The sequence below is a fragment of the Hermetia illucens genome, chromosome 2 (genome assembly GCF_905115235.1).
Source record: "Hermetia illucens chromosome 2, iHerIll2.2.curated.20191125, whole genome shotgun sequence".
Lineage (NCBI taxonomy): Eukaryota > Metazoa > Arthropoda > Insecta > Diptera > Stratiomyidae > Hermetia > Hermetia illucens.
Window position 1 is genome coordinate 186,125,008 of NC_051850.1, and position 22,462 is coordinate 186,147,469.

Genomic DNA, 22,462 nt, shown 5'->3' on the forward strand with positions numbered 1-22,462 from the left:
CTATAATGATATGAAATGAGTTCAGTCCTTAATCCAGCATCCATACAGCAAAGAAAAAGGCAGAAAGGAGCTGATATATCAAGCAATTCCCTCCGTTTTTGAGAAACTAGTTTAATTCTTGTAGATCATAATCCTTGCAACAGACAAAAAATCATATACAAGAAAGGAAGGATGCAATGCAACGACAATAATGCATGCATTTTAAGGATATATGAAATGCATCTTTCATTGCAACGGTAATATCAAAAGGACACCATGGGATTGAAAAATCCAACCAAGCAAAAGTTTTGCCTTTAAGATGGTATTCGAAAAAGGGTTCCTTTTCCGATTGAATACTGGCGGATAGACGGTCTGGATGCAGACGGTTTTTTTTTTTTGTGTTGCTACCCTGACCCGAAATTAAACGATGTCGACATGAAAATCCAGGACAACCTTTTTCATTTTATTTTCTTTCTATTCTTTCTCTTTTAATCGCAGCATGTGAATTTCCTCAATTTTTTGATTGAAGATTTCTCTATAGAAATTATCCTTCAAATATAGTGAAAAAAGGACTACTTGCGATTTTCAAAAGAGCTAGATTTGCGCTAAACTGTGTTCAATATCAAAAAATTAAGGTCATCATTTGGGATTTATTTTCGCAGGATGTCTGGATTTTTCTCACTTAACGAGAGAACATGTAAAGGATCTGCCAGAAAAAAACAGGTGAATAAAATGATTTCCAGACCGTGATCCTTGTTTGGGTTCGTCTTGTTCAATTGATAAAGGATCAATTTCATTTATCGTATAGATGCACAGAGATTGGGATATTCGCATTGAAATGGTTAAGTGGAGCAGATGATCTGCGTCTGGAAGGACCACACAACTGATCAATGACAACTGTTGTCCTTTGATCCCTTATTGACGATTTTTGATGTTTTCTTTAAAAATCCAATTTTTGTCAAGGACTGCATTGAAGGAATGAATTTATGATTAGTGATGATGGTCTTGCAGAAAGGAAAGGATTGCGAACTAGGGACTCATTACATGGCAAGGGTGTAGGTGATTTTTGCATTGTCATACCATATGCATGTCCTTTTTCCGAGAGAGCGGTCGATTTTTAGGCAAACTGCAGTTTTTGGGGTGTCTACAGCTTTGCATCAATGACTTTGAGAATAATATTTACACTGGATTATGATGAATCATTATAAACCCTTTTTTGGAGGAAATCGGTAGAAAAAGTGTGGGAAAGTTGAATCCTTGATTGACAATTTGCGAATGAAATTGTGGGAAAGGACGAAATGGGGTAAGTGATTTCAGCAGCGTCTGTTTTGTTTATTGATCCAAAACATCTGGAATGTCTTTCAAATTTTGGTATGGAGAGGAAGGGAAGGAGTTTTATAAAGGCAAAAGGATTCGCAGTCCTGAGGATTTATCAAAACTGCTGGAATAACCGAGCAGACGAAGCACTTCCATTTTCTACTCCGACCGGCTGAAATTAATTGTACAAAAAACTAGTTTTGTCAAAGAACTGCCAAATATTAACTCAATACGGATTAAAATCTCGATGAAGTTGGAGTCAAACTCGTTCTGTCATGGACAGTAAGCCAAATTGACAGCCCATGAGCGACCTTAGTTCCACCCAAGTAGAGGAGACCAGTAAATTTCCGAAAAAAAAACGCCAAATTAATCTCATTCCCAGCATCAGATTTATGAAATCACAATATCCTTAATTTTCAACCGACTTTTCCGTATTTCAATTTTCAAATACGAAGGATCCTACAGAGTCCTTACAATCAAATTCCTGCTGACATCATTTTCTACCTCAACCATTCTGCGCCAGAAGATTAACAGCATTGAGAAGAAAAACTGGACTGGACACTACTATTGACCGCCGCTATCCTTCCAAATACAAAAGGATTCTCTTCCTTAAAAGATCACAATCGCTTCATAAATGATTTTTCACGATGATGATTGCAATAAAGATCCCTATCAAATACCCACCCGAGAAAGGGATAAACGTCGATCCGGAAAAGAGGGTCCGTTTTATTATTATCACGACGAACAACGGAATTACGTGATGGTCAAGGAGTCCAGTAAGACAGAACACGTTATTTCCATGATAGGAAAGGATAACGCGATCGTTGAAAATCAGGTATAAAGGGAATATAAAAAGGAAAAACGACGACAAAATCAACGTAAATCAAAGCCTTTTTAATTTCCTGTAAGATCCGCGCATTTGATCCGGAGGTAAGACAAGGGTCACTCAGGAGGGAAAAAGGGATCCGGAAGGAAGCGGGCTTTGAGGAAAAATAAAGAAACATGAAGTGACCGTTGGTCAGGCGATGAATCAATTATAATTGTGTACACCATGCACGATTCGATTTTTTTTGTTTGTCCTTTTGCATTCCTGCGCGTTATAAATGGGTTACGTTGTCGAGATTATCGCAACGAAAGGACAACGGGGAAAAAAGGCAATGCGTCCTTCGTGAATAAATTAAAATAAATTTCCACATGCCATCTTCGCTACCGATTTGTTTTGAAGACAAAAAAAAAGTAGATAGAGCAGCACCTCGAAGCGCTTTAAGCGATGATGGTCAGTCCTCTCGATATTTGCTCGTGATTTTTTTTGCGGCCACATAGAAATCCTTTTGTTATATCCTAGCGGTCAAGAGTTTCGTATGTCAGCGTGTGAGAATGTTGCCGGCATAGCGTTTCTCGTTCTTTTCGTGGTATCACGTTATGCTTTGTGATTTGCCTCTTTTTTTCTGGGAACTGGACATTTCCGTTTGCTTAGCAATAAGTCCAAGTAGTGCCCGAAGGATATGTACCCAGTTTTTGTGAAAGTATTCATGCGTTTGTACTATTCATCCTCTATTCGATGCATAACCGAAAAGTAAATAAACCGTCACAGTTTGGAGAAATCATGAAAGATGTGTCGATTAATCACAAAGGTTGTAACTCAGCCTATACAACTCATTGCGCATCTGTTGGGTGACCTTTAATCCTTTCGGGGCTGGACGTTTGGCAAGCCTTACAGGGATGCTAATACAATTTTCTCAACCATGTCACCGTGATTCTATTTTGATGGATTTACGTAAAATTTGCAATCTCAGGGCAGATGTTCTGGTTTATTCAGAGTTTCGAAGGATGTCCGCACGAGTACGCCCAATAATCCTTTCATATTTCTGCGGATCAAGTTGCATAAATGACTCAATTGTATTGAGTCATCATTGCCAATCGATAGCATGCTTCTGACAACTGAGGGTGAGAAACATCTGTCCCACATTGCCTTTATTGAGTTTTGCCAAAATTTGGGAAACAAACAACACTTTTGGCCCAAATCAAACAATTTTCAAGAGGGTCCCTTTGTTACGAAACCCGTGCCGCAATATGATGCACCGATTGCAACCCTCTATCAGAACAGAAGAGTGATTGGTTCGGCTTTTCAAAAAATCAGCATGTGCACGGTTTGATCCTTTTTCAAGAGCCAATAATTGCAGTTGGGAGGAGGACGTGCCACAAGAGTGATGATGAGGGGTCTGACGATGACTCAAGCCTTGTGTAACAAATAGATAATCCCAATAAAAGGATTCCAACTGCCATTCATTGAAAGGTAAATCCTTTTCAAGTGTTTGGCAATCATTGAATCCTTTTGCTCGAGATTGGTTTCAGAAAGTGCATTCCCGTCATCAATACGCCGCCTTCGAGTTGCGGTCACTTTTTGCAGACCTGTGGAATCTCGTTTTTTTTTTCGGCTTTTGGAAATTTAGGACAACCAAAGAATGCTCGATTGTCCTCACTCAGTGGGTAGTTTTCGTGTTTTCAAAAGGATGTTTGTATGACAATTATCGGCAGTTCTCCCAAGAGAATTTTCAAAAGGTTTTAACGGATTATGGAATGTTCTATCAAAGTATCAAATTTTTGGAAGCGGAAAGGATTTCTGAGGGCTAGTTTTAGGTTAAGTAGTTTGGAAAGGATTATCTTACCAATTGACCCGCACGATGTGACGAATGTAATTAATACATTTAAGGATATTTGACTTGAAAATGGTGTGAATATTTAAGTGGATGGATTCTGTGTAGAAACGGGAAAATATAGGAATTTAGAAAATAAATTTGCTAAAGGTGAAAATTAGGATGAATTGTGCCCATTGCTGACGACTTTACTGAGGATATTTTTTGAATTCCGAAAAAAATTGGAGTATGGAGTGGTCCACGCATTGAAGGACGAAAGAAAGAGTTGCCCCTCAATGGCAGTCTGCTTTTAAGTGGATGGGGATTAAGGGCCACCTAAATTCTCAGACAATGGTTAATGGCATGGGTCAATTTTGTGATATAAAATTCCAAACAAGATTAAGAGATGCTTGATCAAACTTCCAAAACCCAGCGTTTGCTTCATTCAAATTTATCCAGCTCTTTTACGGATAATTTCCTACCTTCCACTGAGTCCCTTTACCGTGCATATGTAGACATTCTCCGATCCTTTTATTACATCCAGGTGGGCACAATACCAAATTAGAAGAAACCATATCAATGCAAGGAAGTGAACCCTTTCTTTCGGTCAACATCTTCCTGATGGGGTTTCTCTAAATGCTATTAATCATTTTATATTAAAGAACCCAAGGTCAGGGGAGGTCAGTGTTGCTCTTTGACCATTTCGCCTTGATTCCGTTCATCCTAAGCTGAATCTTCCTTTTTGAAGGACTATGTCCGAAGGCAAAATAGACCCCGACTGACCACTAAAAAGGGTTGCACAGTTTTTTCCCTTTTTGCCTGGATAAAATCTTTTCAGTTCGGGGTTGAATATTTAATCTTGGCTGGTCAGGAAAAAGCTACTGGACATTCGGTTTTCATGATGAGGGATCCAGGGATTTTCGATAGGAGTGTGAGAACATCATGATCAGTCAGAGAATTTATCAGAGTTTTCGGATACCGGTCAGAAGAACAATGGTTAATTTAATGGACGGGTGTGCTGATCGTTGTTTTTTTTTTAATCGGTCCACTGAGATCAATTATTTGAAGAAGGAAACCTTCTATAATATCGGGTGATACGTGTTTCATCCTGAGAAAAGATATGTCCTTGTCATCATCATATGTTGGGTTCGACGTTGGATGGGTTGCCCTGCGGAACTACTAACTGTTGAACCGAGAGAATTATGCATGCATTAGGGACAAAAAAACTAAAAGAAAAAAGAAAATAAAAATGTTGGTCCTGGATATGTATATCTACGTCGGGTGGTTTGTACCGGATACAGGAATATTTGCTGATTTAGCGCAGCTTGAAAATTTGAACGACTCTGGAGCGATATGTGCAAGTAGCCTCAAATCGGTTACTCTTTTTTGAGGCTAGGATACATGCTCTCGTTCTAACTGACTTCATTATAAGTGTCCTCCAACAGAGAGCAAACAGTTCAGTTACCCTTGTAGAATGAAATCTCTGATGAAGTTTTTGTTGGACCTACAAGGTTTGATCAGAAAGCTCCAGGACTATTTAAATTACGCGCCTTCATGTTGAACCTTCCTGAGTAATCTCCATGTTGTTTTGTTGCTCTAGCCATCTCCAAACCGATGGTTCAGTTGATTTAGTGTTCCGCGTTTTTTGTCACGGACGTGAAGGAAGAGCAACGTGTTTGCATGAAATTTTGCGTTAATTTTGGCGAATTGTTCACACAAGATACCACAGCAAGCCTTTGGTGATGAGGTGATGAGTTGTTCACGATGCCACGAATGCTTTAAACAGTTCATGGAAGACAGAACATCTATGGAAGATGACCTTCGTTCAGGAAGGCCTCCAACCTCAATTGACGACTTTCATGTGGCCAAAGTGAACGGCCTATGTGTGTTCCAATCGTCGTTTGACAACTCGAGAGATGGCAGACGGATGCGACATCTCATTTGTGTCATGCCAGGAGATTTTGACCCAAGAATTAGAGATGAGAAGGGTTGAAGCCAAGCGCATTTCACGACTGATGACAGAGGATCAAAAAGCGCATCGCCTGGAGGTTTGTTAGGAGCTCTTGGAAATGGCTAATGTTAATGGAAACCTCATGAAAACCATAATTGCATGTGATGAGTCTTGCGTTTATGACTACGACGTGGAGACCAAGGTGTAGTCAGCCCAGTGGAAGTCAAAAAATTCACCAAGACCAAAAAAGCTCGGCAGGATGGGTGTCATCCATCATGAATCCCTCCCTCCAACAAAGTGAGGCAATTAATCGTTATTGATACCTCCAAACCCTGGGAACTTTACGTCGAAAGATACGTCGGAAGAAGCCAGAATCGTGGGCAACAGGCGAGTCGTTTTTCTACCACAGCCTTGTCACACCGTGCCCCTCATTCGCGAGTTAAATTTGATGAGAACCCTTCAATTTTTTTCAAACCGTATTCACTGGCAACCTTTTTAGACGTAATCTGAGGTTTTAATAACATAAATAACAAGGACTACAGATTGGGGAGAGAGAACTGCCTCATCTGATAGAAGGTATCATGATTAGAACCAGGATAACGTGTGGAGAGTCTGGGGATAGTAGATTTACCATAAAAGGTAGCAGGGGAAGCTTACCCGGCGGAGCAGTTTTTTTGAACGCTGGTTATTGGCGAACGAGTAGAGGTCTTATTTCCAGGACGTAGCCGAATTAGACCTAATTCCCTATAAGGTTCTAAAGTCCATGAGTGTCAGTTAATGTTGGACTTGGTTTGATGATTCCTTCAGCAGTTTTTGATAAGTTTAAGGAGAAGAGATGAAACAAAGTCGAAGTTTTGGGTTGCATACATGCACTTCCTTGAAAGGAAAGTAACCGCGGAATTTTCATGCATTCCAAAGTTGTTAGCTTGTAGGTCATGTCGTTTTACTGAAATCTTAAAAAGAAGAAAGAGATAAGGTATGGGAGAAAAGGCAAGAAACGAAGGAGAAAGAGAGAGAGAGAATGAGGGAATAGGAAGGGAAGAAGTGGGGAGAAGATGATCCTATAAATGAGAGGTGGCGCGAAACGTCGTAACAAGAGAAGTGAGTAGCGAAAAACAGCGGCAACTAGGATCCTCTCTTACCCACACTTAAGTTTCAGGCCGCCGCTGGTAAACAGGAACAGATGACATTGAAGATCGGCCGAAAGAGGCACGAATCCGCTGCACAAACAGAAGTGTTTAGCGAGTAAAATGAACGTCTTCACGCGTACCATGAGGCGATCTCCAATTAAGGGTCTACAGACGCTGTGAAAGCCTTTTACTTATGCCTAAATTGAAACGATGCAAAAAGCTGATAAAACGCTTCGCAAAAGATGAACATCATAAAATCCTTTTTATGGATGGTTGTATGGAAGGTCATGTTATGAGGCTAGGGATCGAGCATCACGCATTCAAAGGGGACATCACCCTCCTTAATTGAAGGTATGGTGGGCAGTTTCCTACCAGGGCGTGACGGACGTTCATTTTTGTGAAACCGGTGTCAAGACCAACTCAGCGGTGTACAAAGAGAAGCTAGAGACTGTAGTTGCGCCTCTGAATGAAAGCTGGTTCAAGGATAATGATTGGTACTTTCAGCAGGATTTTGTGTCAGCCAATAAGGCCAAGAAAATTCAAATTGGTTGTCAGTGAACGTGCCAGATTTCATAGCGTTGGCTAACTTGCGTTCCGAGAGCCCAAGCTTAAATCCATTGGATTATTCTTTGTGGAATAAGCTTGAAGAGGTCGTTGGCACTCCAATTTGGCAACTTTGAAGGGCAATATAGTAAAGGCCGTGCGTGAAATGCAGCTGGAAACAGTTTGTCCAGCGATCGATGAGTGAGTGACCTAAGTGTCTGAAGCTTTGTGTGAAGAACTGTGGCGATCATTTCCAATAACTACTCTTTTGTACCTATTGGAAAAATTTCAGCTTTTTGGAGCTATTTTATTTAGGGTTTAGTTTTTTTTTCAAAGTACTGACAGAACTTATTGCTACACTGCGTATGATATATCCTCAAATTGGAAGGAGTTTACCGAAGATAACCAAACAATGACTCTCTTCAACCCTAACCCTGCTTTTATTCCTCCACTTTGATGAAGATAAGATACTGATTCGTAGCTGACCAGTCCTAAATTCCAATTTCCAATTATGTCCAGTTTCAATCACGCTAGGAATTCTTTAGTTTGTTCCTGCTTCAAACAAAAGTGGTCTCTGTACTTACTTTCTAAGAACTTACGGTTTTTACTCTAAACGGGAATGGGTTCTCCATTTCTCAAAATTCTTCTCAAATTTTCTATCCAAGCAGATATGAATTGAAGGATCTATCTGATCAGGCTGAAAACACGGAGGAGTAATCCAAAAACTTTCGCCTGTCTGAAGCGACTTAGTATTAGCTAAAGATATGATGAAAATGTCAAAAATACTAGGAGGATCCTGCTTCGCTGGATTGACTGTTATGGGTTCAATTTCTCAGTTGTCCTTCTAGGGTTTTCTGGGCTTATGACTTAGATGCGTCAATACGTTAGGGCATAGGTTTTGACTTGAATTTTTGCAGTTTAGAGGAGTTTTCGGTTTCTGCTTTGTGGCTTGAAAGCTGGTTATATTTGGTTCTACTACTGGTACGGATATTTTGGTATCCCTTTGGTAAAACACTCCTTACATTTTCATGGTAGTCGTATGGATGTCAACCTTTTTGTAAATAGTTGGGTAGTGCCATTGTACTTCTTTAACTTTTTAAATTTAGTTCGTCCGTTTGGGTCATTTGTCTCTCCGAGGTTGGCATTTGCACTTTTTAAATTGTGTTTTGATGTAGACGTTGAAGTTTTCTGGATTTGAAATTCATATTTCGGGTAAAGTGGGTCATCTTACGGTATGTCGACAGGATAGCGTAAAGATACGTAGCTCCTCGGTATATTTGTTAGGGAGTATTGACACCTTTTGACAGTTTGGATTAGATAGTTTTCCGGAAAGCTACGGCTCGCTTTGTTGATCTTAGGATGATCTATGCAAAAGGTTTTGCGTTGTCTTGGATTAAATTTTTAAAATGTCGTCAATAAAACAAAAGATTAAAGATAGGATACTCACCTGTGCTTGAAGTACAGTAACTCCGGTGATACGGTGTTGGATGGATTGGTGCACCACTTAATAAATTGTGCAAAAGAGGCCGATGTTGAGCTGCACTTTGTTGTTGCTGATGCGAATGATTGCTAGGATTCACTGTTGTATTGCCACCATGTTGTGTTGTTTGTTGCTGTTGCGTTAACGTTGGATGTTCAGTTTTGATGTGAAGTGCTGCTGCCGCGGCTGCAGCAGCTGCAACGGCTGATAACGAGGTTTGTTGGTGTGGCTGTAATCGATGTGATGGTGGTGGCGGACTTGATGACTGTTTTATAATTGGAATTTCAGTATCTACTGGAAGAGAATTGAAAAGAAGAAAGAGAGAGGTTTTGTGAGTTTTTGTTGGTGTTATGTTTGAAAAGTTAGTATGAATAGAGTATCTATCTTAAACCTTCTGAAATTTGCAAATGTAGATAGTACTTTCCCTAAATTTCACTGAGCTGACAGTAGGCTTCTCAAAGTCAACTACATACCCCAGAAAACAAAACAAAACCGCAACATCGTAATTATTCCGTTTCAAAACTTCATGAAAGTCATTACTGCCTCTTGGCAAAAATACCAAGTAGCAAATCAATCTTCCTGTATGTCGCAACACCTTTGTGGCAACCGTAAAATCTTCAATTAATTACAATTGCCTCTTTTTTCGGGTCTGTAAATGACTAAATCATGTTGCTTTTTCCTCTACGCCCCGTGGCAAATCAAATTTACACATTGCAAATCGTTGAAATACCCCAACCGCCTGTACACCCAATGCTAACCATCTAAGCTTCCAGCATATAACTCTTACCCACTTTGCTGTGGATCTTTGTAAATTTAAGATATATCGAACCTGAAGATCTGAAATCATGCGGAAATGCTGCTTTCAATTTCAAATTATCTCAGCAAACATCTAGCAAGTAACGAAACATTTTGAAAATATGCAAATTTCCAATCCAAAAGGGTTGGGCTAATCGTCCAAAAAATTTGAACGTTTCAATAGAGGCAGATTTGCCTCCGTCATTCTATTGAAGCGTGAAATGTGGTACCATCGAAAGTGAAATTGAGAAAGAGAGGAAGAAAAAAAATATGAAAACTATTAAGCAAATATATTTCGACACCCACGAGGTATTACATATTATATTTTATGATTAAGTGTCATTGTTATTTTTGGCGGTAATAAAATGCAAAGCGGAATGAAGAATTGCTTGTAGGGTCTCCAGTTTGCAAGAGCAACACAAAGAAAAAGCCCATGCAGAGAAAAAGCATTACGAAGGTGGAGAGAAAAGCGACAGATACATATTGTACATCTTCGTAAACTTGGCCATCTTCTCGTGCATGAAAATCCAAAAAAAAAATTACCACATATCTGTTGTATCTTCACGAGAAATTTATGATGAGATTCCCAAGAAAGGTACGCATCCAAAAACGCGGATAATTATGCAACACCACCTGATTTCTTTCAGAGTCTACCGGTCTACCTTTTCGTTCAGTGTTACGGGGCCCTCATGTTTCGCCGAAAAACGCGAGAGTGACTTCATGGCTTCGTTGAATGTATACTATCCAAGCTATTGCAGAGATGATCGTGAATTGTAGGATTGATGGGCTTTCGTCATAATTGCAATATAGTTTAATAGTAGCGTAGTAAATAAATTTGGTTGAGCATGGGGAGCTGAGGCAACACGTCGGTTTGTTAATTTCCTCTCGAGCTCGTTGTTTCAATGATAGTGAGACAACGGCTAGGAATGCAGAGCATCAGTTATGGTGTTAAAGGGGTCTTTGGGGGAGGTTGTGATCTTGTAAATAATTTAGGTGAAGACGGCTTTACGGTTTCGTACCAGGGCAGAGGAAAATCGTGAGACGCTACCTCATTTCTGTCTTGGGAGCAGCTGTTAAATGGTCCTTTATATAAGTCGCAGAACACGACATGACTACGAATTATATTGAGCATAAATCCGCCCATATAATGAGCCAAAGCTTGGCTAGGGTTGAAAATCCTTGAGGGAAATGTTGTATGCAATATAATATGTATATCGGAGGAGGGTCTGAGCTTCAAGGGGGCCAAAGCTAGGCTAGAGTTCAAAATCCTTGAGGGAAATGTTGTATACAATATAATATGTATATCGGAGGAGGGTCTGAGCTTCAAAGTGATATATAAGTTGGGGGGTCTGATATTTGGAGGAATCTTGGGAAAAACTTTAAACGCTTATATATCCGTGTTATCACAATCTCCACAGATGCCGGACTTTACCTAATACTAGCACTAAGTACCAAGCATTTAGGCTCGGACGATCCTACCTACTTAAAAACTAAAGGGGCACTGGTGGTGGTGGCCGATGGTAGATCAGTGGGAGAATTCGTCGAGTACTCCCCGCAACATCGAGCACGTATGCAGAATGGTGTACTTCTGCATGGTTTGAACCAGACTGTGTGAAAGTATCAGGACATCAAGGGAAGCCGTGAGGGATTTAGGTACAATACCTGTAGCTGACAATATTATGGGAACTACAACCACCCGCTCGAGACGCCGAATTTTTTTGATTTCCCGAGCCAATGGCTCATAGTTCACCTTCTTCTCCACGTATTTCCGTTCAATGTTGCTATTATTGGGGATAGCAACATCAATAATATACGCGGAGCGACCTGTCTTGTCAACTAACAGTACGTCAGGCTTGTTGTGTGCAGTATGGCGATCAGTCAGAACTTGCCGGTCCCAATACATGCTGTAAGCAGAACTATCAAGTATTGCTTGCCGGTCATATCGGTAAACCGGGCATGTTCCCGTGATCAGCCCATGCTTGTATGCAAGGTTTGGATGGATAACCTTACATACAGCATTATGCCTGGGGATGTATTGCATCGGTGCCATAACAGTACAGCCAGAACTGAGATGGTCCAACGTCTCTAACGCCGAACCACATATTCTGCACTGGCCGTTCTCCATCCGTTCTTTCATGATGAGCTTTTTATAAGCTCGGGTGGCGACCACGCCTTCCTGAATGGCACACATGAACCCCTCCGTTTCAGCAAAGAGCTCCCAGCACATAGTCATCTGTTCGACAAATGGCTGCCAAAGACAATTCACGTGTTTACCGTGCATTGCCTTCAACTTCCATTCATCGATCCGCTCTTGGTCCGACTTCACTCCACTCAGAGGATTGAAAGATCGACCTTTCAAGTTAAGTGGAGTCAACCCACAGTCTGCCTTACAGACAGCCGCATGCAAGGGACTCGCCTGCTCTTTGCTGTAAAAATAAGCGCGCAGCGAGTCGACTTGGTGATGATGTTGCGCCGCCACGTCAATCACGCCCCTACCTCCGATGTCACGAGGCAGGTTTATCCGCTCCATGGCAGACTTTGGATAATGCATTCGGAATTTGGACATAGTTGTTCGTATCCGCCGCTGGACGTTTTCCAGGTCGGTCTTTGTCCACGGTAATATTCCGAATACATAAGCCAGTGAAGGGATAGCGAATACATTCAAAGCGCTTATTTTATTCTTCCGCGAGAGATACGATTTCAGCACCAGCTTTACACGTCGCAGGAATTCGGACAGCAGAATATCCTTCACCAACTCGAGTATGGGTTCCTTGCAGAATTCCTAGGTACTTGTAGAAGTCTGTCTCGGTCATAGCTTGGACGTGGATGTCACCAATGCTATGTCCGGTATGACACTTGTCTAATCCAAACTCTATCCGAATATTACGGCTGAACATGTCTATTATTCGCAATAGACTTCTAAGATGGTTGTCAGTCCCAGCATACAGCTTGATGTCATCTAAGTACATCAAGTGTGTCAGTTCGCAGTTAGTACGTAGGCCATATTTTATTTCAAAACCATGCATTCTAGGATCATTCAGTAGTCATGAAAGGGGGTTCAGTACCATACAAAACCAAAGGGGACTCAATGAATCCCACTGGAAGATGCCGCTCCGTATACGGATGGGCTCTGAGGTATTAGCACCCTCAGATGTACGGACTGACAGGGTGGTATGCCACCCTTCCATGACTGTCGCCAAAAACTTTATTAGTTTCGGATCAATGCGGTACAGATGTAGGATATCGATTAGCCAGGTATGCGGAACGCTATCAAAAGCCTTGGCATAATCGATATAGCAACTAAAGAGGCTTCTTTGGCCTTTAGTTGGTTGTCCTATAACTACGGAGTCGATAATGAGTTGCTCTTTGCAACCGCTTGACCCAACTCGGCAGCCCTTCTGCTCCTCGGACAAAATGTTGTTGGTCTCGAGGTGCGCATTGATCCTTCCACTAATAATGAACGTGATGAATGGGTTGGTAAGCAAGTGATCGGTCTTGTGTCTGCGGGGTCCTGCACCGTGTCCTTCTTAGGGATAAGGTAGGAAATCCCCGCAGTGAGGAAAGGTGGAAATTCCTCCGGCCGACTCATGACCTCATTTATACTGCGTGCCAATCGACTGTGTATGCTGGTAAATTTCTTGTACCAGAAATTCTGTATCCGATCCAGACCTGGGCCCCTCCAGTTCTAACGAACTGTTTATGGCTCGTCGAACTTCTTCTTCGGTAACATCCGCAAAATTCAAGCCAGGCGTATTGGCATGGCGGGTGCCTTCGGCGGTGATCTGTATTGTCTGAACGCTCTATTGGGATTCGTTGAGAGATCTCAGTTATTATTGAGAATTTCGCAAAAAGGAGCTTAATTCGTGATCACTACTATCGGGGGAAGGTCTGAGCTTCAAAATGGTCTATAGGTTGGGGGGTCTGGGTGCCAGGAAAATTGCTGATTTTTGGAGGAATCTTGGGAAAACTTTAAACGCTTATATCTCCGTTAATATTGAGAATTTCGCAAAAAGGAGCTTAAACTACTATTGTGGGACGGGGAGGGTGCCAGGAAAATTGCTGATTTGAGGAGGAATCTTGGGAACAAATTGTTTTTTGTATGAGTCACAGATCTCGGAAAACTGGGTCAAAATTGTTTCTATCCGGGTTCTTTGGTTAATGGCGCGACAAAGGGCCCGGTCTAAAGTACGAAAATCATCCATTGTTACATAGTACTCCCTGTTAAGAAAGAATGAGAAATTCTATTGCTGGGAGGGGGGCAGGGTCAACATAGATAGTGGAATTCAGATTCAGGAAGAATTATAGTCTTTCCTATCGCAAACAACAACTGCTGCAAGCACGATAACAATGCTCAACAACTCACCTTCGGATTTACCTATGAATCATTCAAATACATAACAATACATTTCGTCACATCTCAAGACCACATGCTATATTCGCAATTCATTCAATAAAACTCACGTACATAACATGTGCCCTAAATTCCCTCACATTTCTCACGTAATCCACATAGAGAACACAAAGCTGCGTGCAAAACACACCCATTTTCGCCAACAATAATAACAATAAAATTCGTTTAGAGCTGTCTTAATGTCAATAATTTTCAAAAAAAAAAAAATAATAAAGACTCACTATTATGTCAGTCAATAGTAGCCAATGAGGAATCGATATAATTTCATAAAAAAAGAGTCATTTCAAATATCTACAACTTGAGCTTTAATAAAAAAAAAAAGCTCTCCATTAAAATTATAAATGACATATTTTAAATTACCAATAAATTGTATAATTGAATCAATTTCAACTACACCCTCTTTGGTGGCCCATTATCGCATTTTATGAATCGTATAATACACAAAGATTTCGTAACACCCAAAAATATATAATTTTTGCATTAAGATTAGATACAGAGATACACAGATATCTATAGATACTAACGTAATGTTAATTGTTAATTTTTGCATTGCTCGTGTATCAAAGCAGGCGTGTGACAATCAATTTCTTCAATTAGACGAAAATCGGATTAATATATTTTTTTGTATCTGAATATTACAGATACATATTCGATAGATAGTCGTACTTAGGCTATTTGAGTTATTTAAATCTTTTCTTTAGCGGCAAAAGATTTAATATTTTTTTTGGTGGTATTTTTCTGCCTGATTATGGTATAATAAGTTTGGAAGGTTAATGCAAAATATTATAGTAGTTTCATGAATCGGATTTATTTTATTGGACACTTTAATTGGCTAATTTGGATAATAGCAGTGAAGAAAGGATTAAGGGATTTTCTGGTGACTGTTGATCTGTTGAAAAATTGGGTATAGTGTGGAATTTGGAGCGAATGATTGGAGATTGTGAGGTGAATGTGAAAATTATCATTTTGAATTATTATGAAATTTGATTAGGTTGGAAACAAAAGTTAACTTCTTGCGTTTGTAATTCATAATTGTATAAGACCGTGAAGAAGATATCAAATGGTTCCCGAAGTACAGTTTATATATCCAATAAAAAAAAACTACATAAGCCTTCAAAAGAAGGGTTTTCCACTTGCTTTAATAAAAAAAAAGAGGACACTTATAAAAGTTTTTGGAAATACTAATGCGTTTTCGGGGGTTCGATGGGAAAAATTGAATAAATAGAAAGTTCAGAAAGAACCGGGCAGTCTCCTACCTTAGTACTTTGGACTGTCCGGGTTTTTCTAAACTAATGTTGGTATTTCTCAAAGTTTTCATGAATTTTTTCTTTTTTTTTTAAATGAAAGCAAGTGGAAAATCCTTCTTTTGAAGGCTGAAATATTTTTGTATTGACTACATGTACGGTATTTCGGGAACCATTTGGTTTCTTCTTCAGTTTAAGGTTTAAGAATTAAGAAAAATGCCAAACCTAGAGAAAATAGATCTGCTAAGCATGGATTCCCATAGGAGTAATTTTTCACAAAACAGAGATGCCTTAAACAATAATATATGGGGTGAAAACGATGTTTTTTTTTCATTGCAGGCTAAAATTTTTATTTAATTAGTATATTCCGTATTTCGGGAACCATTTGCTCCCTTTTTGAGTGTGAGATTTTACATTGAAGGAAGGGCCCAATTGTCTATTTATTTTAATAACATATCCCACATTTCGGGAACCGTTTCTTTGCTTGTTTGAGATATTAATCTATGTAAATGAAGGGAGCAAATGGTTCCCGAAATACGAATATATGAATGTTAATCAAATCGAAATTTTGGCCTAGAGTGGAAATGTGTGTGGGCTTTAATTTGAAAATTACATACATTTCCCATTATAAAGAAATAAATTATTAAAGCTCAATAGAAATGGTGAAAAAAGAAGTTTTTTGAAGCTAATACTTTGTGTGGCTCGAATTTCTTGTAACAGGAAAAAATCCGTCAGGCATTAAATTTATCAATTTTTTTTAACAAATTTGTTTCGATATTTGCCTACTGTTCCTCTATGCCGTCCCCACGTACTCGAGGAGAGCGATCAGACCCGAGTCTGCAAGGAACTCATCTGAAGTACCATGGGAACCGGGATGGCCCTCTGAGAGCATATGCTCCAGGAGAAATCCTGGAGGATGTGCTCTCGGCCCGGTTATTTGTGGTTGGCCCAATAGTGGGAGTTTCATGGTGGTTGTGGTTAAGTCTACATCGCGGGCAGAGCTCCTCGGAGTTCAAGCGTGGAGTTGCGCTGTACAACTCGGGTGCCGTACCCCTTAGTTGCGGCAGAGGTGTCAGATAGGCCTCGCATCCACTGGTATAAATGTTGAGCCTGCACTCAGTATAAACTTGGACTGCTGTGCTTGCATGGCGGGGCTCTGATTGTAGTCCCAAAATCAATCCGTGTCCGAAGAAGACCGTGGGATTAAGCCTTTACGGCAGGTACTCACGTTAAAACCCCCCGGACTTTCGTGTTCCTCTATGCCGTTTCTGAGGTCAAGTCAAATTGACGGACCTTCGTCATAAACCTTAATTGAAATTGCGATTGCACCCAACGTTGGACCCAACATTCCCTAGGTTCAAGCCCGAAATTTCCTAAGTTCTGGTTACTTGAATCAGTGGAAGAGTCTATTCCGGTTTACAACTTCGTTTTGTTACGTCGGATAGAGAAACAATAGTTTCTACACATTTTTTCCTGGCTAGGCTCCACGTACACTTGACTTCATTTTTCAAATTTTAGGTTTTCATGCCTTTTCACTTCTAGGGAAGTGTTCCTAAGCGTCAATTTTCTTTTCAATCTTGTTGAGTAGAGTTTCTTGTCATATCCATGGTGGTATACCACAAGAGCTGGCTGTTTGGTGTGGTTGTCTTTGAGACTTAACGTTCCTTAGGTGATTGCCTTCCAGAACTCCCTGGATCTATGGGCCTTTGCAGCTATATGCTGAAAGGTATCACCGTCCGAGCCTCTGAGGAGAAATTGTCTTTCCCTACCTCTATGTGAAACGACTACCTACATACTTCGTTTCAGAATTTTGAAAACTGAATATTCTTGCTTCTTTGTCGGAATGAAGTGACAGGATTTTTTGATGGAATACGGAGGTAGTCGAGGGCAAATGCTGTACCCTTCCGTCCTCAATTCTCATTTTGTTCTCTGATTTCGAAGAAGATTGAACTCTCGCGATCCCTTTTGCTTAATTTTGGTTATTTGCCTGAGACAGGGACCAACTTGATTGGTGTTTCTCCGTTGATAAGTATTGTGGGCGGAAGGCACTTTGGCCATCCATTAGTTCTGCGGGAGTCAAAAACAAAGAGTCGACAATTTCGGGGGAGAGGAGCCCTCGAGGTTATTTTTTGTCAGAATGTTTGACTATTATTTGTTATTTTGAATATTTAATTATAATAATTTATTTGGTCTAATTTTGGTTGAATTTTTATTGGTCATTACAAAGCATTCCCCACAAATGTTCAATAGGAGGCATTGTCTTGTTGAAAAACATACTTTTTACCGCAATTTTCATTTCATTTTCCTACAAAAGTGGAACGTATGCATGCGAGGTTACCTTTTTTCAAATCACTGCGAGCTTCAAAGCATCATCATAGGATAGTCGACCCGGGACCATGATACTACCGCCTCCGAAGTTTCGCTTGGATCGTACCACGTTATGTTGACTCAAATTCTTGTCAGTAACAACCATAACAATCAGGACCATCAAGGTTGCCCTCCTTTTCGTCTGAGAATACGACATCGACCCACTGAGTTGTCCAAGACATATGATTTTTAGCGAAGTCCAGTCATACCTATTTGTGTTGTGCAGTTAATCGGGGTTTACTTTTGAGTTTGGCCTACTTTATGTTTGGCGAAGCATTCAGTACTCTGGAAATATGGCGTACAGATGCTGACTTTAATTTGCCTGCAACTAAGCTCGTTCTTGGTTGCTTCGTGACGTATTTGCCCTTTCTGGTGCAGGGACTGTTTGGTGTTATCTCCAGTGGGAGCCTTATTGCCATACTTATCGCCTTTCTATAAATAGTTCCTTATGAGGCACTCACTTCGGTTGATCCTTGCAGAAATTTGATAATAATAATTTCAAGGAAGCAATACCAAATGCTTTTACTTTTATTGATATATAGTTATATCTGTTTGGACCTCCGGTCGAACAAATAAAAAACGACTCAACCAATCCCGCCTTACACTGAATTGTTGTCAAACCCACTTAACCATTTTTTAGACGATCGTTCGTTTAGATGGTGGAAGGTATCGTCTTCTTTTTGGTAGCCATACAGCCCATTTTCAAGTTGGGTCTCCAGAATCCATTACTTCTAGTTCTTTTGGTTCAACGATCACCTCCCCCCAAACGGGTTCGGAGCCATAAATTTCCCCTTTGGAATACCCTTTCAGTTATTCTCGAGTTGCCCATTCTTTGAACGTGACTAGTCCTATTGTTTAGGATATGAGGGACCCTAGCTGGCCGGTTGGAGCTTTTGTCAGTTTATCGCCTCAGTGACCGCCCAGTATTATATTTGCCGTACAGTTTCCTGTGGTATCTGATTCCTCGTTCATCGTTCTCTTGAATTGCTCCAAAGTGTTTTCAAAACTTGCCTATTAAAGGCATTTAGCGATTTTTGAGAAGCCTGAGTCCGAGGCGCCATAAAAAGAAAAACCAGGTTATATGCACTTGAAGACATTGTCGTGCCAGTTGCTAAGTTCGCTGCTTATCCTTGGGTCTGCGGCTGGGTTGGAAATTTCTGGGCTCTTGTATGCCACTAGTTTTCTTGAGGATTTTATCTTGACGAGCATTGTCACGTCATCTTTGGTGGTTATATGGCTGTTTCCCACAGTGAGCTTTACTACTGCGTCTGCTTCTCTCAGACACCCCCGGAACTGAAGAAGGGAACAAATTGTTCCCGAAATATCGATATTTGCTGAATAAAAATTACTTCTAGCAACGCATACGATGTTGCTTTTTCATTTCTTAAAACTTTTTGCTAAAAATATGGCAAGAACGCATTGATTTTAAATAAAAACCATTACTAGCGATGGGGATGGTGTTCCGTTTTAAATCCCTTAATCTTTACGCTAGGAACACCGTGAACACTCCTTGACCATTCTCTCAGTCGTTCTTCTAATCTCGAAATTTCTGGGACCCACTTGTTCACTGATGAAGGACTTGTAGCACTGATGAAGGGAACAAATGGTTCCTGAAATCCAATTCATTTCGGGATATAGAACAATGATCCAATGGATTATCTAGCAAAGATAGGAGCCAAATAGCCGCTCTGTAGGCCGGGAACCTTTCTGCGAAATTGAGGTCATCGCGATCATGACACTCAAGTAGTTGGAGGATCGTTTGCAGGAACAATAGTAGACCAACTTGCCTGGAATGTCGTAGTCAACGATGCTTGTGCGAACATATGAACTAAAGTGGTTTCCGAATTTTCCGAACTTACCCGAGAAGAGCCTTAAAATCGTGGTCGGTATATTTATAGATTAATGCAAGCTATACTATCAGCTAGGGAGGTGGAGATATCTCTGGACATGATCTATAGAATCTGTGAGGAGAGCAGTGAAATCTTAATACACATCCTGCTATAATGTGCGACGCTTTTGCGTAGAAGGAAAATATACCCGAGAGACGAAAGGCCAAGATTCCTGAAATAGGCGACTTTCTCGCATTTATGTTGTTTATGGGACAGGTTGATATACTATAGTTTTGGTAAGGGTAACAGCGTCATCAATAGAGCACAATAGTTTTTCAGAGCTGAAAATTCTTCTGATTGCTACCATTGTTACAAAAATCAGTTTGGGTGTTTATTGACGGCAAAGCCTTTTTGGAATCCCTGGTGATTCTAGCTCTGGCTGTCAATTTTTACCAGAAGTTTTCGAATTTCATTGTCTGAACAGACAATTTTGCTTAGAAGATTACCTTCCTTGTATGCCTGGTCAAGTGATAAGTTTTATCTTAATTTATCGCTGAATCCAGCGATTGAGAGAATACCAAGAAGACTATGTATAGGAGGTTCACCTCCCAACGCATTGTTCGAAATTTTATGGTGGTAAAAAATCATTGCGCATCTTCGACGTCGACGGCAATTGCAGAAGAAAAAGGTAGGAAGCATAAGGTCTGATGTTAGTGCCATGTATGTGACGTAATGGATCGGTGTGCGCGCACATGGTCATGGGCCAAGAAGACTGTGTATAGGAGGTTCAACCCCCAACGTATTGTTCGAAATTTTATGGTGGCAAAAAATCATTGCGCATTTTCGACGTCGACGGCAATTGCGGAAGAAAAAGGTAGGAAGCATAAGGTCTGATGTCAGTGCCATGTATGTGACATAATGGATCGGTGTGCGCGCACATGGTCATGGGAATGTGGCATTGCCATATTGGTCAGTCTATCAAGCTTCACTTTTAGTGCTAGCGGCGCTGATAATGTCCTTTTTTTGACTGAGTGTATCAGGTAATTATGATTAATTATGAATGGTGAGGCCCGAGGGAAAGTTATGTTGTAATGACAGTTTCAATGAGTCGATTAAATCCCTAAATATATTATATTCATTAGACATAATTTGTTTGAGCTGAAAATTAATTTCGATCTCAATGAGAGCATATTTCACCAAGTTGACTTTGGTCCCATTTTATGGAGGCGACAGGTGAATAAAATTCTATCCCTTCTCCTGCTGTGAAAGCGTATCAAAATTCACTTGAGAGTGCCTGAAGCACCAGTCCAAAAACATCCATTAAAAGTTCCTACTGAACAAATTTTATAAAAATATACTTCAAAAGATATCAAATGGTCCTCCTTGCAACAACTCCACGACATTCCCATCAACAATTTCTCCGTAGCAAAAGTGCAGAGTAACGAATCAAAGCAGTAGCCCATGGTCCATTCGTAGCGAGTTTTTTTTTAAGTACGTATAAAATTACAGAATTTTCAGACGTAATAAATATAAAAACAATTTCGATGATCAGAACAAAGGAACAGAGACTCATCTCATTCATTGCAAAATCGTAGTCATATCACATAGTCATGATGGTATGCAGATTCAAACTAAGCCATGCTAGCTGGCTAGGTACGTCTCCACTAGAAAAAGAAAATACCCTGCGGACTCACCATCAAAAAAAGATATTCAAAGCAAAGATACAACCTTAAATTGCCTCAAACCCTGGGCCCAAGTCTGGAGGCCCACGTCTCCCTGTAGAATGTGCTTCCTCGGTGGGTTTTTTTTCGTAAAGGGAAAATACGTTTGCATTTTTCATCGCTTCTATGCATACATTTGTACATAGTCGACTGTGTCATGAAGAAAACAATACAATTTTACTTTCACTATCATCTCTGAAGCCCTGTCGGCACTAGACAATTATATATGCATGTACATTAAGTACAGCGTTCATGCGTCATAATATACAGTGTGGTGTGAATATATAGTCGATTCCTATCGGTGACGGCGATGTTATATCGTAAAAATGGCGATGGCCATTATCAGGCCAATTTACAACCAGAATCAGCAGTGCATTGCCAGGAAAATGTTCAAGGGCTACTGGTTTTAAGGGTGAGTCGTCTTGGGACAGAAAGGGGAAAGTTCATAGTCGTTCATGGCGAGAGGGTAGGATGGAAAATTTCATTGGAATTAGATTAGTTTATTGATTTGAAATAAAGAGGAAATTGTTATGTAATTGCTCCGGAAATTGGATAATTACATGGTATTTAGAGTAGCAAACAATGGTGGGAATGAGGCTCGAATCCTGCAGGGTTTATTGAGACAAGTAGGGAAATGGTTGAGGTAGTTCAATTAATAGAAGTCGATGAAAAATTGCTCCTTTTCCACTGAAATTTCAAGGAGGATGGTCACGATTTCTTCCTTTTTGCTGGTGGAGGTATCTACTAGGCAGGACAAGCATAAAGGACCCAATTTTCTGGTAAACGATTGATTTTCAGGGCGTCAAGATTCATTTAACTTTCAGACAATCATTTGAGGCTTTTTCTAGTTAGGAAGTGAAGATGGTCCCCTTTCCGATTTTTCAGTCATAATTCAGATCCTTTTTCATATAAATCATTCAACAGACAAATTTAGAATTATATCATATATCCTAGGAATTTCAAGGCTTCTAAAACTTCTGAAACAGAATACGAATCTTCAACACGAAACCTGACAACTAAGCTCAGAAAATAAAATCTCCCTACGTCCCATAAATGAGT

General features: G+C 40.2%; 1 protein-coding gene across 6 annotated transcripts in view; it reads right to left on the bottom strand.

The window, feature by feature from the left end:
- The window catches only part of LOC119647411 (ecdysone-induced protein 74EF), a 717,970-nt gene that overhangs the window by 39,290 nt on the left and 656,218 nt on the right, over nucleotides 1-22,462 (bottom strand). For 3 of the 6 annotated variants that reach the window (XM_038048293.1, XM_038048289.1, XM_038048291.1), the window contains one exon: nucleotides 9,004-9,327. In XM_038048293.1, coding sequence (XP_037904221.1) covers nucleotides 9,004-9,327 — 324 coding nt within the window. Of the gene's footprint in view, nucleotides 1-9,003; nucleotides 9,331-22,462 lie in introns of all 6 variants that reach the window. The other 3 variants (XM_038048292.1, XM_038048288.1, XM_038048290.1) reach the window with 1 other exon arrangement.